This window comes from Protopterus annectens, chromosome 9.part0, assembly GCF_019279795.1.
Source record: "Protopterus annectens isolate FY-2018-M chromosome 9.part0, PAN1.0, whole genome shotgun sequence".
NCBI lineage: Eukaryota > Metazoa > Chordata > Ceratodontiformes > Protopteridae > Protopterus > Protopterus annectens.
In genome coordinates, this window is record NC_056743.1 from 1,260,392,273 (window position 1) to 1,260,413,817 (window position 21,545).

General features: G+C 39.7%; 1 protein-coding gene across 2 annotated transcripts in view; it reads left to right on the forward strand.

Moving 5' to 3' along the window:
• The window catches only part of LOC122811983 (sarcoplasmic/endoplasmic reticulum calcium ATPase 2-like), a 1,984,788-nt gene that overhangs the window by 657,363 nt on the left and 1,305,880 nt on the right, over positions 1-21,545 (forward strand). For both annotated transcript variants that reach the window (XM_044084186.1, XM_044084187.1), the window contains exon 8: positions 19,788-19,873. In XM_044084186.1, coding sequence (XP_043940121.1) covers positions 19,788-19,873 — 86 coding nt within the window. The remainder of the gene's footprint in view (positions 1-19,787; positions 19,874-21,545) is intronic.

Genomic DNA, 21,545 nt, shown 5'->3' on the forward strand with positions numbered 1-21,545 from the left:
GCTTTGTTATAAACATATGCACAGTAAATGGCATTTTTTTGCCGACATAAAATTGCTATTTTTCTCATAAGTGCTGCTGTGTTGCATTTGTCTTCATTAGGGCAAGTATGAGTTTAATACCTTTTCGACTTCTATACCAGCAGCATGCAAGAATGTAGCACATTGAACCATATCAGCTATCCCACTTACAGTGAAAATTAAACTGAATTTCTAGAGCCAGAGCTTCCCATTTTATGCTAAGTATCCTTGTAGTGAAAGTATTGCTGTTGGTAAGCCCTTTTTCCATTGATAATTACTCTTCTGTAATTCCAAACACAGGAACCCTTGACTGCAGATGTATATATTTTCACTTTTGCAGAGGTCATGTCTTTCATCTGCCCATAATTTGTAGGGATATCTGTAATTTTGCCTCAAAATTTTGTTCTTTACAACCTGAAAGCGGACATTTGTTTAAGAAGTGATACATTAATAGTACCAATATTTAAAAAGTGTACTTAATTTTGGGCATTTTCTGTATTTATTTTTTCTGATTTGACCCTAATTTTAGAGACTGTGATAGATATCTGTCTATAGTTTTGGTGGATATTTTACCACTCCTTGACACTACATCTTATCAGAATCCTTATTAACAGGCAGAGATGGTAGTCCTTATGTAACCTCCAGGAGGCCCATATTCTAGTTTAGCTCTTTAGATGAACTGTTTAACACGTAATGTGCAACTCTGTCTATCTAGCTTATTAGCCTTAAAGTTATATTCCTTGTAGTCTGTATTGTTAAGTAGTGCAGTGATAAAGCCAATTTGCTATTATACGAGTAAGAAAAAAAGTACAATAAATTCTGATGACAACGCAGGATCCTACTCTAAGACATATATGGAGCCATATCAGTAAAATGTGCTAGATGGCCAAGACCACAGATGACAAATGAGACTGTTGATCATAGTTCCAGAAGGTTAAGATTGAATAATCAATCATTGTAAATATTGAAATGTGTGTATGAATTTTTGGATAGTTTAATGCTGTACTGCGTGGTTGGTTGTGCAGCTCCAGTGGGATATGCAAAAACTTAACACATTGATACTTGAGGAAGCTTTTATCTGTCCTTTAGTTTTGTTACTCATTAGTAGACAGACATGCATCTTATTCTTCAGAAAATGTATGCTAATTATTTTTCAACCACCAGTCCACAGACTGGGTCCAGTCCAGCAGAAATTTCTTGCTGGTCTGTGAAGTAGGAGACGTATTTTTTAATAAAAAAAAACAAAATGGTTTTATTATAAGGCATTCTTCTTTAAGAGGAACACCCTTTGTATCCAGTCGCAGAACACCTGTTGCATCTGTGCTACCAGCTGTTTGTCTTCATCTTCTTCACACGTGGAGTTTTAATGCCAGAAGATATTTAAAATATGAACCATGAACGGAGAAGTGAGAGGTAGGTGTTTTTGTCTGTGTGTATTTAAGTGGTAGGTAGATGTGTGTCTCTGTAAGAAGTAGGTAAGTTGATGTGTGTGTGTGTGTGTGTGTGTGTGTGTGTGTGTGTGTAGGACGTAGGTGGTAGGCTGGTGTGTGTGTGTGTGTGTGTGTGTGTGTGTGTGTGTGTAAGAAGTAGGTAGTTAGAGATGTGTGTGTGTCGTAGTTCTCAACTGTCCAGATTTTCACAGAATGTCCAGATTTTTGCTTCGTATTTTTCATCTGTTTTTCATAAAATTTGTGTTTTTTGGGTTTATTGTGGCAAATTTGTGAGGACAGATTCACTAAATAATGACAGGCGTTTGAATTTCAGACTTCATATCCTACAGAAAATTCATAACATAATGCTTGTTATTCTAGCATAGCAACTTTATAAATTTGTGAGTGCAATATTTAGTTTGTCCCTATTTTTGAGACTTTCTCCCACCATTATTTTTGGCATTGTCCAGATTTTTTTGTGCTAAGAGTCTGAGAGGTATGGTGTGTCTCTGATCATTGTGTGTGTTGTGTGTGTGTGTGTGTATATATGTGTGTGTGTAATATATATATATATATATATATATATATATATATACACACACACACACACACACACACACACACACACACAGGAGGTAGGTAGATAGCATACTTCTCAACTGTCCATATTTTTGGTCTGTTCCTCATAAAAAGGGCTGAATTTTCAGACTTCATATCCTGGCAATGATTTGTCAGCATTTTTCACTTAGTATACTCGATTTCTCTGGTCACCTTATGTATCTATATCTTTCTCAATTGGTGGATTACTTTGTTGGTATACAACACTCAAACAGTGATTATTTTAATTGGTTCCTTATAAATGATGTTTATTTCTGCCTTCCCCAAAATAATTATATTTTTACGGGTCCCAAAGTGTAAAAAGGTTGAAAACCACTGTGCTAATGTCAGTTTTCTTTTTCTGTCAACTGTCTAAATATTGGAATTTAGCTAAAAAAAAATGTTTCATTTTTGGGCTTTTATTCCTGACTGTAGTAATTTGTCAGTCACTTTTGTGCAATTAATCCCCTTTGATGCCCAGATGATTAGAAGGTTATGGGTTCTATTCTGACAACTGGTGCTTTGATGCCGACTTTGCAGTGTATCATTTGGGGCTGATGAACTCTTGACGTATTTTTTTTTGGTGATAATAAACCAAGGTGTCATCTGACCGAGTTGGTGGCAGTTAATAAAGCTGCTAAAGATCCAGTGGCACAGATTAAAAGGAGCAGAAATTGTGATTATGTACACCTGTTCTTTTTATATGTGACTCATCCTTAATTTGCTGTGAGAAGTGATTTCATTTGTTGTATTAAGAGAGAAGATTGTATTTTTTTTTTTTCATGAAAGAGGATTTGGAGAAAAAAAGAAGTATTTGGGGGGTTGACCCAAACACAACATATGCATACTGCCACCTTTTTTGTTTACAAAAAAGGCACGGTACATATCTGTGTATATATTACGCATTTGATTCTTGTCCATCTACTCCTAGATATTATTAATATAACTTGCCTGACCATTTTCCTATTCTTTTGATGTGCTACCAGCTCAGTTTGTTAGTTAACATTTGTGCTATGTGATACTAATTTTAAGCAGAACTTCTAGTTTCAAGTATATTGTAACTTGAGATTTGAAGCATTCATTAATCTACTTTGTTTTATTAATTGTTTGTAATTCGTTTTCTTCCAGGCCTCCCATTGAAAATGGGCCTCAACTTAGCTGGACAATTCAGTCATCAAAACATAAGCAAAGAAACGAGCAGACAGGTTTTCCAGGAAAAATAGCAAGAACAGATCTTTGTCCAGTGTAGGATGAATTTCTAATGAGTCATTCAGTCAGATGTTTGGTGATGGTGCAGTCTTCTGAGTGAAGAAAACCCATGAAAGCCCTATGGATCCATACTGTCTGTATCATACCTCTCAACCTCTTAGCACAATGGGTGGACAAAGGCCTATAGTCAGGGACAGATTTTAAATATCACTCTTATAAATTTAGAGAAAGTTGCTAGAATAACAGGCTTTGCATTATCATTGTTTTCTGATGGATATGAAGTCTAAAACTCAAATGCCTATCTTTATTTACTCTAGTCCTTACGTCATTTGGCAGAACACCACACTTTTTATGAGGAACAGACCAAAAATATGAAACAAAAATCTGAACAGTCTGCAGAATGCCGAACAGTTGCACAAGTATCGTCTGTGTAGAATGTATCATGAGTGTATAAGGTAATCCCACATGCACTTAGTGTCTAAGAGATCATGTTTTTTTGGGTCTATATGACGCTATCAAATGGCTAAATAGCGAATGCTATTTAGTCGATCTGATACTGTCGAAATGGCAAAATAGCGAAGTCACGGAAAATCAAATTTTTTCCCAGGGAAAAAAATTTGGTGGGCCGTCTTTGGGACTTTGCCATTTCCTCCACTATGGGCGATCTCGGAGTTGGTATATTTAAGTAGGGGGGTGTTGGGGGCACAGCCCCCCACTTAAATTTGTGTTATTTTACGGAGCAGAAAATGTTTTCCCTGGGAAAAAATTCGCTGTTCCGTTTGTTCGATATTTTGTTGCTTCAATATTATCGTACAATGAAATAGCATTCACTATTTACATCGTACGATAATATGATATAGACGCTTTTTTGCTCAAGAAGCAATACAAAAGTAAAAATTAGTATTTTTAATTATTGCTGTCATCAAGAAGAGCACTGCAAAGTAATATGGCAGTACAGTGGAAACCAAAGCAGTGTTCTGTAAATATAAAACCCAAGGCTTAGGGATGATGGTTTAGTGACAGTAATGCCACCACAGCTAAATTATGTACGCATGTGATAAAATAACCCAAAATGTATAGTGTTAAGTAATTTTATTAGTCTGGACCAGTTCACTTGCCTAGTCAACAAAGATCCCTTTCAGTAAAAGGCCGGGTCTAGGGTAAAGACAAGTAAATATACAAATTAAGTAGTCATACGTACCTGATTAATAAACATTACATTCACCTTTGGCTGTACAGTGTTGCAGAGATTTGGGATATTATATAAGCACACAAACATGTGAAATAGAAATCCAAGCTGTAAAGAAGAAAGATAAATAGGTAGAAGGAACTTGATTGAGGTTTTCTATCTTAGGGGAGATCCACAAGATGTTCTTTGTTTTTCACTGTTGCAATCATCACATTTGGGTTATCCCTGCCAGGATAGCCCTCGGCCGGCCCAAATACCAGAGGCTTAGTATTTCTGCGTCGGTTGCTGTCGCTTCAGGACTGACATCAGGTCGTCAGTAGTATAAAGTAAGGTAGCCGACGCCATTACATCAGTCTTTCTTGCCGTGGAGCCCGAAGCAGAAGCAGTTCACATGAGTGCTGGTCGGCCGCTGCCTGAGTTTTGTCTACTGAATTGAAGCCAAAGTCTTCTAAAGCTAAGTACCGCTTTGGGGATCCTTTTTTCTTGCACTAACCGATGTCAGAAAAAGTTAATAATTGTCTCGCCTGTGGAAAGCAAATACCACGCCGAGACTTTCATTCTTACTGCGTCAATTGCTTAGGCCCAGACCATGACGTTCCCCACTGTCGCTTCTGTGCTTTGTTGAACAGTAGAACTATCCATCATCAGGCTCTTATTGTAGCTAGATATTTACGCTTACAGTCCTAGAACTCCGATATGGCTTCAGTAAGCCATCTGACAGCAGATATTCTGAAAAAACATAAAGATAAAGACAGAGACAGACTGCACAGGTCCAAACCTACCGACGACGCTCCCTTTAAGCTAGTCGTCACTTCTCCGGTCCTCAGTGAGGCACTTTCGCAGCCCCTGTTGCCCGCTTCTGTGGATTCGCAGGCCGCTACTGAGACCCTTTTGGAGTCCGATATGCCACAAACCTCTTCTTCGACTAAGGATCCTGCGGTCCATCTCTACCTTGGAATGGTCCGGAGCTGCTGAGCAGACACCGGCTTCTGAGAAAGTCCTTCACACTACCGATTCTTGACACAAACTGACGTCTTCTTTTGCGACTACCGTTCTTTTGGAAACAACCGAGTTTCTTATGCCCAAGGTACAAACCACACCCAAGAAACCGACACTCCAACCTCAGGCACCTGCTTCCTTGCCTCAGTCTCAAGTGCTTAAAATGGCGGAAGACCTTATCATGCTGATCATGGGAAGCCAAGCTACCTCCTCCAAAAGGAAAAGAGATCTGTTCCCTGTAGTTTTGTCTGAACAAGAATCAGATGACCCTGATGCATCTGAATATGAAGGCATGCAAGCCCTCTCTATTTATGAGGATTCTGACACCTAGGATTCCATTCCTTCAGCCTCTTCCCCCAGAGGATTTTTCTTTTGGGGAAACCCTTCATACCTTAAGGGAGCGTTTCCAATGGGAGAGTCAGGACTACCCTCAGTCTAAAAAGTGACTCAGGGAATTGTTACATCTTCCACAACACAGACCCTTGGCCATCCCCACCAGTCCTGGATGTTGTGGAAGATGTTTTCCTGGAATCCAGTTTGACTCCTGACCCTCCCTCCTGCACCCAGAAAACCAGACAGGTACTACAGAGTCCTTGACTCTCACAAATTTCTTTTTAAAAATCCTACTGCTGACCCTGGGGTAATTTCTCAAGGGCCTAAAAGAATTAAAACAACCTCTTATAAGAATCCCACCCCCTCAGATAGGGATTCCCGAGCACTAGACAGGTGGGGTAAAAAAGTATACACCTCAGCTACTCTTGCTATCTGAGTACAAAATTGTCAGTTCCATATGCTAAAATTTCAGCAACATACCCTGGAACTCCTCAAATAAAAAATGTCTTCCTTTCCTGCTTGTGAAGAATCTAAAGAGTTATAAGAGTTAATGCATTCTTCAAGTCAAATAACTAAACACACCTTGCACTGTGGTTTTGATGCCCTAGAAGCTTCTTGCAGGGCAGCAGTCACTGGATCTGCCCTTAGAAGGCATGCATGGCTTAAGGAACAGCCCTTGCCAGACCATGTCAAATGTAAATTGTTGGTTTCCCCCTTGCACAAAGACAACTTATTTGGCCCTAAGGCAGAAGAGGTCTTAAAAAAGATGGAAGAAAAAGCAAAATCTACGCAGACAGTTAAGGATTTCTTACAGGTCCAGCCACCCAGGTTCAGCAGGCATAGTCTCACCAAGTACTGGTCCTTTCCTGCTTCCACCAAGCCAGTTCAGCCCAGACCCCGGGGAACCAGACCTCCTCCCCAGACAACAGCAACAGGGAATGCAAAGATCTAAGCAGTGGACTACCTCCACTTCAAAACCAGGGAGTTCTAAGCCACCCCATATGGTAAGAACTCACAATGACTCACCTCCCCCACCCCCTCCCTCTGCCCACCTTCACTTAGCCCAAGGAGGAAAACTCTCACGCAAGCACCTCTGCCACCATTACCAGTGACCACTGGGTTCTCAACATAGTGTCCCAGGGATACACATTTTCTTTCCACACCATTTCAACTCCAAAAAGGTTCCCAGATCTACCTCCAAACCAGTGGGCAGAGGCACAAAAGCAAGTCCTTTCCCTGCTCTCTATGAGGGCAGTAGAGCACTTTCCTATAGAACAGAAAGGCAATGGTTTGCACCCAGGACAGAGGGCACCTGGCGCCCCGTCCTCGATCTATCCATTCTAAACACCTTCCTGGTGATCCCAAATTCAGAATGCTCACCCTCCAGCAGCTGCTACCCATGCTCTCCAAGGATGCTTGGCTAGCCACCCTAGACCTTAAAGAGGCCTACCTCCACATTCCTATCAGGGAATCATGCAGGAAATTTCTCTGTTTCAGGGCAGGGTCTCAGCACTTTCAGTTCTCTGCGCTTCCCTTTGGCTTATCTACTGCTCCCAGAATTTTCACAAAATGTCTTACTCCGGCCATTGCCTTTTGCAGACAAAGGAATATCCAGATTTACCCATACTTAGACTACTACCTAATTCAGACAGACAGCCAGGAAAAGCTGCTCAAGCACCTGGCCTTGATAAAGTCCCTACTAACCTTCATAGGGTATACAATCAACAAAAAGAAATCCAAACAGTTACTTACCCAAAGGATTATATTCCTGGGAGCAAGTCTGGACAGAGCATCCCAGATGGGATTCCTTACACCAGAAAAGCAAACTTTCCTGACAGCCTACGTCTCTCAACTAGCCACCAGACCCCAGCTATCTGCAAGGAAAATTCTGCAAGCTCTGGGGTTTATGGCATCTTGCATTCTACTCATTCCATATTCCAGATTGCATATAAGGAAACTTCAATAGTACCTAAAAAGCCTTTGGTGTCAACACTCTCAAGACCTTGGAGACTCTTATACCTATAATACCTTGCCTCAGAAAAGATTTTTTTGGTGGGCAACAGCATGCTCCCACAACAAACTTTATCCTTAAGCCATAATTCAGTAATCCCTATGTTTTTAGACTAGTAATGGTTGAGTCATAGTTCCAGATTGGCCTGTTTATAATTGATGCTGATGATGATTGGGTAGGCCAGAGTTAATTTACGTTTATGTTATGACATGTTTGGATAAAGTGGATAGACTGGGTTTGTGTTTTGTTAATGTCACTACTTGATGTAAAGAGTACGATGCCTGATATAATGAGGACGTTTAAGGGTGAATAATAGAGGAGCAAAGGAAGGGAATGTTTGGAGGTATGAATTAAGATTGGGATTGCTTGTTTAAAAGAGGAAGAAGGTTTAGTTGGGAAGGCCACCATATTGGTATTTCAGGTGACAGGTAGGCATACATGTGGTATTTTTGTGAGAAGGTTTGTTCCTTATTAATATTTGCATTAGACAGATTTTGCATAAGGAGGTGGTGAGGAGGAGTATCGGTAGTGGAAGATAATTGTTGGTGCTGCACATTTATTCTATGTAATCTTTTTCTCCCATCCAACAGTAGTAATACTGCTCTTGTTTATGTTGCTCTATTTACCTTGGGTTAAAATATGAGAGAAAAATGTAACAGTTGCACTAGTCACTTGCTCAGAATGTGTATTAAGCACATTCATGTCTGCACACAAGTACATGCCCGTGTGTGTGTGTGTGTGTGTGTGTGTGTGTGTGTGTGTGTGTGTGTGTGTGTGAGATTGTATTACATTTAAATGAAAAACAATAAAAAAGAACCAGGTTGCCACTAAGACTGTCCTTCTTGAACGATGTTCCAATTTTATTAACAGTTAACACATAAAATTGGAACATCGTTCAAGAAGGACAGTCTTAGTGGCAACCTGGTTCTTTTTTATTGGTTTGTTTTCGTGGTTCCGCTACTGCCATTTAAATGAAAAACAAAATATTAAACGAAATCCGTCACAAAAGGCCATTCTACGATGATTTGACCAATCACTTATGCTGGCATTCTAAAACATTTGACATTCTAAAAGTTCACCTAACTGGCCAGTACCTGTGTGCATCAGGCATTGTGTCAGCTTTTACTTAGGAAGGTTCCCCTGTTATATCTCCTGGCGGGTAGGTGTATATGTGATATTTTTGTGAGTAGGTTTTTCTTTGATAATGTTTGTGCAAGAGGAATTTGGGTAAGTGGGGGGGGGGGTAAGGAGGAGTAACAGTAGTTGCCACCCAGTAATAATGATACTACTCTTGCTTATGTTGTCCTTTTTACCTTAAGATGAAAGGTAAAAGGGATTTAGTAGTGTTTGCACTAATATATGTGCACAGATTTGTATTTGTGCACTTACACACACACACACACACACACACACACACACACATACATATTATATTTTATATATATATATATATATTTGTAGATATATATTTATGTGAAGCACTCTTAAAAATCGAAACTGCCAGATATCGACATCTGTCAGTAAAACAGATCAACAGGTGTGTGGGATCGACAAACCCTAGATTGGTTAGCTCCATATATATATATATATATCTACACACGCGCACAACCAATAATTAGTTTAAGGGTTTGCACACTTAGGCAACCAGCGTATTGTACGTATTTTATTTTTTTATGTTTTTTCCCCTAACAGAGCTGTTTGCTTTTCAATTGAATTTTACGGGTTATAGGTCACATTAAAGGTGGGAAAAGTTTTGAAATGATTTATTGTGGTCTCTTTTTTTTTATTTTACAAAAACCTGGAATTTTAACAGGGGTGTGTACACTTTTTATATCCACTTTGTATGTATGTATGTGTGTGTGTGTGTGTGTGTGTGTCATATATATATATATATATATATATATATCTAATGTATATATATGTATATATATATATATATATATATATATATATATATGTGTATATTTATATATATATATATATATATATATATATATATATATATATATATATATATTTATATATGTATGTGTGTGTATATATATATACATATATATATATATATATATATATATATGTATATATATATATAAATATATATATATATATATATATATATATATATATATGTGTATATATATGTGTATATATATATATATATATATATATATATATATTTATATATGTTTATATTTATATATATATATATATTTTTTTATTTATATATTTATTATTTATATATATATATATATATATATATTTAGTAATAATTACTAGACGCCCCTCTTCAAAAGGATGTACTATTTGGTGCTAATGCTGAGGAGGTGTTAAGGAAAATGGAGGAAAAGGCTAAATCAATGCAAACTGTGAAAGAATTTCTACAGGTACAACCCCCACGTTTTAGTAGAAATTGGTCTTCCAAAAACTGGTCCTTTCCTGCCACGGACAGACCCCAAAGAGGCAGATACAGGCACCCGAGGGGCAGAGGACAACCCAAGGATCGTTTAGAGGCAGACAATGGCAAGCTGCTACACAAAGAGGTGGTGAGGATAACTCGCAATCTTTCAGAAAGCAAACCCAATGACTTTCCTCTTTGCATGCCAACCAAGTCTCAAATGGCAGCCCCCTTAGGAGGAAATCTGGCATTATTTTCAAAAAATTGGCATATTGTCACAAAGGACAAATGGATCCTGGACATTATAAACAGAGGCTACAAATTCCATTTTCACACCCTTCCAAAAATGAGAGGCATGCCAAACCTGCCACATAATCAAAGGGCAGAGGCACAAAGGCAAATTACAGATCTCATAAACATGAAAGCTATTCAAGAGGTACCTACGCACGAACAAGGTCAAGGTTTTTATTCCAGGCTATTTCTGGTGCCAAGGAAGGGAAAAGATTGGAGACCTGTTTTGGACCTATCCATCCTAAACACATTTCTACTCGTACCAAAATTCAAGATGCTCACTCTACAGCAACTTCTTCCCATGCTGGGCAAGGAGTCTTGGCTGGTAACATTGGACCTCAAGGAGGCATACCTGCATGTCCCAATGAGAGAAAATTGCAGAAGGTACCTCAGATTTCTTGCAGGTTCAACCCATTATCAATTCTCTGCATTGCCCTTTGGCTTATCTACTGCACCCAGAGTATTCACGAAATGCCTGGCATCAGTAATTGCCTACTGCAGACTTCAAGGGATACAAATATACCCCTATTTGGACGACTGCCTGATCCAAGCGGACAGCAAGCACATTTTTCTGAAACATCTGGCTTATGTAATAATCTTGTTGAACTCTCTGGGATACACAGTCAACAAAAAGAAATCAAGGCTAATGCCCTCTCGGAAGATAATTTTCCTGGGTGCCAATTTGGACACAAACACCGAGATGGCCTACTTCACGCCAGAGAAGCAGGGGCAACTAATTCAATACTTCAGAACACTAGCAAATTGCACCAGGCTGACTGCAAGGAAAATCCTGCAGGCTCTGGGATTCATGGCATCTTGCATCTTACTAATCCCATGTGCAAAGCTGCATATGAGGAAACTACAATGGTACCTGAAAAACATATGGTCTCAACACAGCCACAGTTTGGAAACAATAATACCACTAATTCCATGTCTGCAAAAGGAATTTCTGTGGTGGGCTCAAGCATGTCAAACAAACACAGGTCTTCCATTCAGCAAGCCTCAAGCAAATCAAGTCATCACAACAGACGCCTCGGACTATGCCTGGGGCGACATGACAGATCGGTGCATTCAGGGCAAATGGTCCCAAAAAGAAAAGCACCTTCACGTCAATCAAAAAGAAATGCTAGCAGTAATAAATGCTATTATAGCTTTTAAGAACCTTCTACAACCAGGTCAACTATTGATAAGAACGGACAACACCACAGTTATGTGGTACATAAACAAACAGGGAGGAACACATTCTTACCCCCTATGCAGACTGGCCATGTCACTTTGGAACATGGCCATGGACTTACAAATGGAACTACAAGCACAGTACTTGCCAGGCAAGGAAAACATGCTGGCAGACAACCTAAGCAGGAATATGACAGATCCACACGAATGGAAATTGCATCCAAAAGTTTTTACAGAAATAATCCAAGAATGGGGAAGGCCAGACATAGATCTCTTTGCCTCCCACAAAAATCATCAATTGACAAAATTCTGCTCAAGGATCTTCCATCCAAAGGCCTGGAGAGTGGACGCTCTCTCTTTCAGTTGGACATCAATGACAGTTTATGCCTTCCCCACCTCTTCCTCTGCTGCCCAAAGTTCTATTGAAGACCAGAGCAGACAGACCAAAGATGATTCTCATTGCTCCGGACTGGCCAAGGCAACACTGGTACCCACTCCTGAGTAGCCTGACGCATTCCCCACCATGGACCCTGCCTCTAATGCCTCTTCTTCTGACTCAGCACAGCTTCAAAACTCTTCACAGCCAGCTAAAAACACTCAGTCTAGCCGCATGGAAGATTCCTTAGCATCACAACAGGCCCTACTCTCCAAGGAGGTGCAGGATGTCATTTTGGAGGCCAGAAGGCCATCAACTAGAAAAGCTTACTCAGCAAAATGGAAACGTTTTTGTGTCTGGAATGAGAAAAAGGGCCAGGATCCTGGAAAACTGAATTTACCTCAAATACTACAATATTTGGCTGAACTGCTAAGCAGTGGACTCTTTCTCCTCCAAAATCCATGCCTCAGCCATTTCTGCAGAATACAACACTGATCCACCTTTATTCTCTCACCCTCTCTTAAGACAGTTCCTCAGAGGGGCTAAGAATTTAAGACCTCCAAGGAAACAACCAGTACCTGTTTGGGATCTTAATTTCATTCTGGAAAAACTGACCTTGCCTCCCTTTGAGCCAGCTGCCTCATCAGATTTGCAATATTTGTCCTGGAAAACAGCTTTCCTTCTGGCTATCACCTCAGCTCGTAGAGTTTCAGAACTACAGGCTCTCATGGCTGTCCAGCCTTTTATCATCTTCCATCAGGACAGAGTTTCCTTACGAACCAACCCGTCCTTTATGCTTAAAGTGGTATCCAGGGTAGCTTTAAATCAGGCCATACATTTACCTACTTTTTATCCTAATCCTCAAAACAAAGGGGAGAGATTACTACATTCCTTGGACATCCACAGACAACTGCGTTATTATTTGGACAGAACAAAGCCTTTCAGAAAATCAGAACAGCTCTTTGTGGTCTATGTGGTAGGAGCTCAAGGAAGGCCAATTTCCAAACAGACAATCTCAAAATGGATAGCCCACTGCATATGCTTTTGCTATTCCTTTCATGGCAAAACTGTACCTACAGGCATTAGAACTCATTCCACCAGTGCCACAGCCACCTCTGCAGCCTTCCTCAGAGGAGTTCCTACCAAGGATATTTTGGAAGCAGCCACTTGGAGTTCTGTGCATACCTTCTCCAAGCACTACAAGCTACCATTATACTCCAAATCTAGAGCAGGCTTTGCCACTGCAGTCTTGCAGGGCATTTTGGCTCCTCCTAGTTCCACCTAGTGCCTACCACCCCTTTCTTAGCTTTGGGATTCTACCCATCTGTTATGACTGCAGCTGTATGCACAATGAACATAGTACAGTTTTGTACCTACCATAAATGTAGATGTTAGAGTGCTAATACAGCTGCAGTCCAGGTTTCCCTCCCTCCATCCCCTCTTGGGACAGGCCTATAGGCTAACACATCCTCATACAACCTGATTGGGGTATTCATTTATGATGTATTTGCTTGCAACTACTGTATTTTGATTATATTGCACTGCATTATTACACAAATTTATGTATTGCCTTCCTTCTGGGGGCACCTGACATCTGGGGCAAGAAAAACTGAAGAAAATGGCGTTGGCTGGTTCCTTTATACCCCTGTCGCACTGACGTCAGGGAAGAAGCGACGACAACCGACGCCGGACCTAGACTTTGGAATTCGGCCGACCGAGGACCCGCCTGACGGCAGGAGAACCCATCTGTTATGACTGCAGCTGTATTAGTACTCTAACATCTACATTTATGGTAGGTACAAAACTGTACTTTCTGTGGGATTCCTCCTATTTTGCAATACTTTATTTGCAGTCCATGTAAATAATTCTTGTTACTACTTTTATTTCCACCCTATTTTTAAACTCCACTTTAATTTTATCCCACTCCGTGGCTATATTTTCAGAAGAAAATCCCATCTTCTCTAACAGCTCCTGAATAATTTCCACTAAGCATTCATCAGATTCCTCTCTTTTCAGTGGATAGGTTGGAAAGTGCCAGTGTCTCATTTTGTTTTCATTACCCTGTGTTTTTATTTTAATTATTATTGGCATGTGATCTGAAATAGTTATTGGGTGTGTATCAAGACCTTCAATTAGATGTACATGTTCCTGTGAAATGTAAATTCTGTCTGGCCTAGCCCAGATGTTCTTCGTCTACCATTGCTGCAGTCCTGACATATGGGTATTCCGCTGTCCACCATCGGCCCGAATACCAAAGGCTAGATCTGGGCCGGTGTCATGGCGCCGAGGCTGACATCAGTATGTGCCAGTACACACAGATGCGCATGACCGCTTATACTCAGTCTTTCCTTTTCTTGCCAAGGGCAGTAGCACAGTTTGCGTTTGCCTTTCTGCGCCGCTGTCGTGGAATTGTCGGCTCCGACCAAGTTTTTTATATTGGGAAATACTATGCAAATTCACTCCAAGCTCCTAGTACTGAATTCACATCTTCTTTGCCAAATATTTTCATAAATTTCTTCAGAAATATGCCCTCCTATGTTATATCCCCCCCCCAGACAGATCTTCATTGTTGTAAATCAAATTTCAGTCTCCACCTATAATATTCCTTACCGAAGGCTGATTATTTCTCCCAGAATTTTCTTAAGCTGCATTATAGCAGTTTTAGGTGGAATATAAATACATGCCAGTGTAATCCTTCTCCCTTGCCACTAACTCCTTAGTACTACAAATCTGTTATTATTATCTTTTATCTTGTATCAGTATCGGAGCTCCTCTTGCAATTAGTTTAACTACTCCTCTTTTCCTTTGTTTCAGGCATGCCACTTTATGAACATCCTGAAAACCTTTCCTTATCAAATTCGCGTGTTCATTTCTTTCCAACTGTGTCTCCTGTAGCATAGCCATTTGCACTCTACATTTTTAAGTATAGTTCACTACTCTTTTCTTATGCATATTTATTTGAGAGACCATTGCACGTTAAAGAGATTACAGAAAGAATCATTGTATTAAAAAGTTGGTATTTTTACCTTTTATGTATAACAGTTTTTTTGTTAAATGTCTAGTTCCAGCTTTTGTGTTACATGCATACATTTGCAGTTTTATCTTTTTATACAGTTGTTTCTTGTCATTTCCATTTGAACCAATGTCACATCTTACAAAACTTTTTGTTTTATTGAAAACCCTTAAAAAACACCCCCCCAATACCTCCCTAAAACCTGTTCGCTTAATAGTAACACACAAAACTATATACATTTTCAAATATTTAAGTTTTACCAATAGGAACAGTTGTTCCAAACTGACAGGCATGCTTATAGACTTGAGTTAACCTAAAGGAAAGGTTATCCATGCAAATCTGCATGCGCAGCCTGTGCTTCTGTTAAGGGCCTTAATCCAGTCATTCCCCATGCAAGAATGAGAAAAAAAGCACTCTAATTTTTCTTTTATGATACTCTTTTAACCAGACTTTTGTTCTCTCTTTACATTGCAGTACCTATATTTCTTAAATATGAACAAGGAGAAAGAGAGAAGGAAGAAAAAAAATCAGGAGCACCTGTTTACATTAGATTCCTATTAAACTTAAAAATAACTGAGAAAACTTTATAGCATGCAAAAAAATAGTGCACTATAAAAAATATAGTCTTAGTCTCTTCTGCTAGCATGACTAAAAAATCTTGTTTTACTTTTTTAACTTTCTCCCTTCTCTTTCCCGTACAAGTTTAACAAAGTCCAAAAAAGTCAAGTATTTCCAGATTTTTTGTTCTGTCATGTTTCACAAATGTAATTATTGTTTTATAATCCCACATTTGTCAATTTCCAAGTTGCTGGTTTTATTCCTGTTCATATCCATTTCCCATATCCTGTCCCTGCTGCATTTCCAGTGTTCTGTCTTCTAGTCAACTCTTATGCTTTTTTCCTTCACTCAGGCATTTTCTGTTGAAACATTGGAAAATGTTTCACTGGCACTGTCTGTCCGATTACCGAAAGAACAAGAAGCAGAATCTCTTTTGTCGAACAAACTTTTGCATTTCCTCCTTAGCATATTGTGTTGTGTCTTTCGGCTTTTCCCGGTTAAGGGTCGTCACAGCGGAACTCTGGTCCGGTAATGATTGGCAGTAGATTTTTACGTGCCGAGTTGCTGGCCCTGACGCACAACCTTCAACATGTACTTCAGCAAAAATTATTTTCTGTCCAAGGAAGAATATATTGAAGATAGCTAGGTGCAGCAGTTTGAATCTCACACCTGCTTCTCGACATTCCCTGAATAATGGAATAAGTTTAGTCCTGTTCTGCCTGGTGTACAATGAGTAATCATTCTCCAGAAACACTCTGTTGTCTTCCACTCTTATTATTTTGTCCATCTGCCACATTTGTCAGAATCAACTCCTTTGGCAGCCAGTATTAAACTTTTGTACGATCTTAGTACTACTAAACAACTCAGATTCTGTGTCCGAGCTGAAAATAATTATTTCCATAGTTCCAGATGTGTGCGTTGCAGACATTTCTGAGTACTTTGTATGGCATTTTTAAAATCTGCTGACTTGTAGCATTCCTAAAAAGCATGTTCCCAGTTACCTCTCTCTTTCCCAAAATATCTCCAGTATTTACTGTGTACCTGAGGAAAATTTCTCTGCCCGGGGTATAAAAATACCTATGCAAGCACTTGCAATCATAAGTCTAAAAGCTTTTGCAGTTTATTGCATACCTGGGAGCAAGATACAGTAGTCATGTAAGCAGTTTTAGAAATAGATGTTTGGGCAAAAGCCTCACATGGGAAAGTTTTCAGTATTTTGGGAACTCACACTTCTGAGTGTCAAAATGTCTCTAGGTTGTAGATATGTAATTTCGTCAGCAGGTACTGTGCATAAAATATGCATGGAATTGCATCTTTATGCTACATGTATTTATTATATTCATTTTAATATTAATGTGAAGTGTGCATTAGTTGAAATGCAGAATACCACCATTGACTGAGATTAGGAAAACATGCTGCAGTGTACAGATATCCATGGAGGGTGAGAACCAGCTTCTCCACTTGTCCTGGTGCATGCAGCAAAAGAAGCAGCCAGGAAGTGTTAACCCAGTCATACTGATGTAATTTAACTGATGTAGGCTGAGCACAATGTGTGAATAAAAACAGGGATATGAAAGGCGGCATGTTTAAAAATAAAAAAGTGTATATACATTTATATTGCAAGTTTCAAAGTGTTAAGTTTTACTAATAGTCTTAACAATAGTGTATTTGTCATGATGCTGTTTTAATGAGGTAGTAATATTGCTTGGCATCTGACCTTTTAGCCAGTGAATGCTCTGCACCTCCAGTGCCTCCATTGCCCTGAACTCCAGCATGTAGATGAATAATCAGTTAACAGGTAGCTTTGACTTGCCTCATAATGAGTGTATCAGTTTATAGGCATCCTTGCCAGGATGTCTGTGCATATGTTGACAGTGGCCAGTAAACGGGTAATTCATTTTGAGCAGTGATCAGTCATTAACAAGTAGTGTCAGAATTACCATTATCCAACCCTTCATCCCATCCCCTTTGTGCACACTTGCCTGATTGTTGTTAACCCAGGAGGCAGTCAATTAGTCAAACACCATTCATGCAAAAGTCATTTAAGTGGATAAGTTGTGAAGGAACATCTTTTTCTAACAGTGGAGTTTTTTCTCCACTGTTTTTTGACCTCAGAATATGTTTGTATAAGTTTTTTGGGGGTAGAGGTGTCCCCCTCACATGGGAAGAATTCTGTCTGAGGTTTGGAAAAACATTTTTGGCATTATTTTTTGCTAAACTGACTTTCCCTGAAATTACATTTGATAGTTCAACATGTTTCTTTTTACTTTACATACATTAAAAGCAAATACATCATACCACCAGTCTGATAATATCTCCCCATGTTTTTTCTAATACTGTGGAGAACATATAATTAGACAACTTCTTTCCCATTTATTTTCTGTGCCTAGCTGCAGATACTGTGCACATTGTCTATAAATCATCCCTAGTTAGACCTGTTCCCAGACAATCCATACCAATCACAGCTGCACACTTCCTTCCAATCTCTGTATTTACAACTGTTTGTAAATCCATGAGAAACTTATATTTAATCAGTTCACTGTCTGTCTATAACAATACCACCTATTCACAGACGAGAAGCATCGATTCTGGTCAGGTGGGAGTACTTTGATGACATTCTGGACATTCACTGACATTTTATCCGACATGGATAAAGGCAACCTCATCGGTATCCTTTTCTTTGTTCTCGCCTAGGCCTTTGATCTTGTTGATCACACCGTACTTATGTCCCACCTACCTGAAATGGGTATTAGTCCACATGCTACTGCCTGGTTCAAAGTATTTATCACTAAAAGTACCAGATTGGCTCTTCTCTTTCAGCAGACACAGTTCAATATGGTGTCACACAAGACACTGTCTTTGTCTCAAATTTTATAAATTTATTTTGGGGTGGTCTACTTTTATATGCAGATGACATGGTCATCTTAGATCCAGCCCAAGTCACAGAGATGTACAGAACCAACTTCAAAGTGATTGCCTATCTCTCAGCACATGGCTTAACTCCAGTAAGTTTCTGCTTTACCGTAACAAAAAAAAAACATTATTTTTGGGACCTGCAAGAAACTCTCTGAATCCACCAACACTTCTGTATCAAAGATCAAGAAAATTGAAACATAATACACCACCTGATCAAGATAATTGCAACATAATACACCACCTCTTAGATACCTTGGTATCTGATTAGATGAAGTCCTAAACAGTCAGGCATACAGTTTGCAAAAAAAATAAATAAATAAACTGTCTCCTTTTTCTGGACCCTGAAATGATCTTCCTGACTATCACTAACTGCCAGATCGGCCATAGGCAGCAGCATTTTATTTGTCCAACTAAAATATGGCTTACCAGTAATTGATCCAGCTTCTAGTAGAAATATTATAGCTTTTTAATCCATTTCCAACAAAATATGCCACTTCATAACAAAATCCTGTAGTCAGGAATACCTCTCCTTCAGGAAGGCTAACTGGCTGCCTGTACAAAAGACTTCCTTCTCAGTTCACTGCTATTTAAGCCTGTACAATGGGACAGTTCCACCCCTTTCTCCTCTAAACATATTCCTAATATCCCTTCATGTGACCTTATATGTCACGTCTACACAGGTGCAGTTCTTCAACTCCAGGAACAAAACTCCATTGTATGCAGCACAGTTTCATGAGTCTATCTCCAAACTATGTCAGTATCTCCATGCAAATCTAAATGAATTCTGTACCTATTATAAGTTCAGATCACAATTCAGATTCTATCTTCTGAAATAAAGCATTTTCAATTGCAACACCTTGAGCCTTGTTACCTAAACAACACTACTTTCTCATTCATTACTTTTCCAGTCTTTTTTCCTCATTTCTCCTGTTGACAGAAGAAGAGCTGACATTCCTTTCTTTTAAGTTCTTCCGTTTATAAGATATCTTCGTTTTGATCATCATAAGTATTATGTACTCAAATCTGGTTTGCAATAATATTTGACATGTTACTAGTGTGAGCATATATGTTACCTCTACTTACATGTATTCTGTTTACATTGGCTGTGCTATGCTACCTTGGCTGGGCCTAAAGTTGGTCAGCTTTGATCAGTGCTGTACTCTGGCAAACAAACACATGTAAGTTAAATAAATAAATAATGAATTGATAAAGTGTCAGTGTTTGTGCTGCTTCTTTTGTTATTTGTTTTCTAATCTTCCTGAATGTTCTTTTCCAGGGGAGTCAGTGTCTGTGACAAAGCATACAGATCCAGTCCCAGACCCTCGAGCTGTGAACCAAGACAAGAAAAACATGCTTTTCTCAGTAAGTTGCATGTAAACTCACTTTCATGGTTGAGAGACAATTGCCTGTATGATAGTTTCAGGGGACAGTACTCACAGAAAATATACATTTCAGTTATCTAACGTAAGCATAATGATGATCTTCGTGTTTCACTGTTGCAGTCATTACATTTGGGTAATTTGCTGGCAGGTTGCCCTCAGTTGGCCTGATTAACAAAGTCTTGGGTCCTGCGTCAGTTGCTGTCCCTTCCTCCATGACTACAAAAAAAAAAAAAATATATATATATATATATATATATATAAGGTCAGGACAGTGATAAAGCTGAAACTGTAGCCAAGTGCACGAATCCAATAAATACAACTCCTTCCATGATGTCAGGTCGTCAGGGGGTATACAACATGCAGCCGACGCCATTACATCAGTCTTTCTTGCCCCTCAGTGCCCAAAACAGAAGCAGTTTGCAAGTGCCGGTTGGCCGACTCCTGAAGTTTTCATTTTCGAGTTTCAAATCCAAAGTCTTAAACTAAAAAGCTAAGTACCCCGTTGGGGAAACTTTTTCTTGCTCCTTACCGATGTCAGTAAAAGTTAATAATTGCATTACTTGTGGGAAGCAAATACCTCATAAGGATTTTCATTTGTACTGCATTCCTTGCCTAGGCCCTGACCACAACGATGTTCATCGTGTTTCACTGTTGCAGTCATTACACTTGGGTTATCCTGCTGGCAGGCTACCCGCAGTCTGCCTGAATTCCAAAGTCTTGGTCCGGCGTCGGTTGCTGTCGCCTCTTCCCTGGCGTCAGTGCGCCAGGGGTATTAAAGATGCAGCCAACGCCATTTTTTTCAGTCTTTCTTGCCACGCGGTGCCCGAAACAAAAGCAGTTCGCAAGTGCTGGTCGGCCGACTCCTGAGATTTTCGAAATTGAATTTCAGATCCGAAGTCTTCAATAAAGCTAAGTACTCCGTTGGGGAAACTTTTTCTTGCTCCAGACTGATGTCAGTAAAAGTTAACAGTTGTATTTCTTGTGGGAAGCAAATACCTCATAAGGATTTTCATTCTTACTGTATTCCTTGCCTAGGCCCCGACCACGACGTTGCTAGTTGTCGGTTTTGCGCTAGATTCAACCAACGCACTTAAGTGTCGGTTCAATTTTGCTTTACATTACTTTGGCCGAAGGTTTAACTATATAATGCCTTCGGAGCAACCGACGACCGGAATTCATAAAAAGCGCAAGGACAAAGAAAAGGACAGGCATCCTAGGTCCAAAACCAACCACGAAGCCTCTTCTAGGCCAGTCGCCGGTTCTCAGTGAGGCACTTACGCAGCCCCTAACACCCGCTACCTCAGAGCCACAGGCCACCTCCGACTCCCACGTGGAGACAACTAGGCCTTTGGAAACTCAAGGTATTGGGCCTACGGAAACTATTCCCTCAGATGGGTCCGGAGCCGCTGAGCAGGAATCAGCTTCTGAGGGTGTTCTCAGACCTACACAGCTTACTATCAAGACTACTTCAGCAGCCAAGGCAAAGTCTAAAACACCTATAAAGACAAAGAAACAAGTGCAGCATTCACCTGGACAGTCATCCATGCCAAAGAAACAGATGCTTAAAATGGCCGAGGACTTAATTACTCTGATCAGGGGTTCCCACCCCCCTCCTGATAAAAGGCCTAGGCAAGATACTGACTGATTTCTCT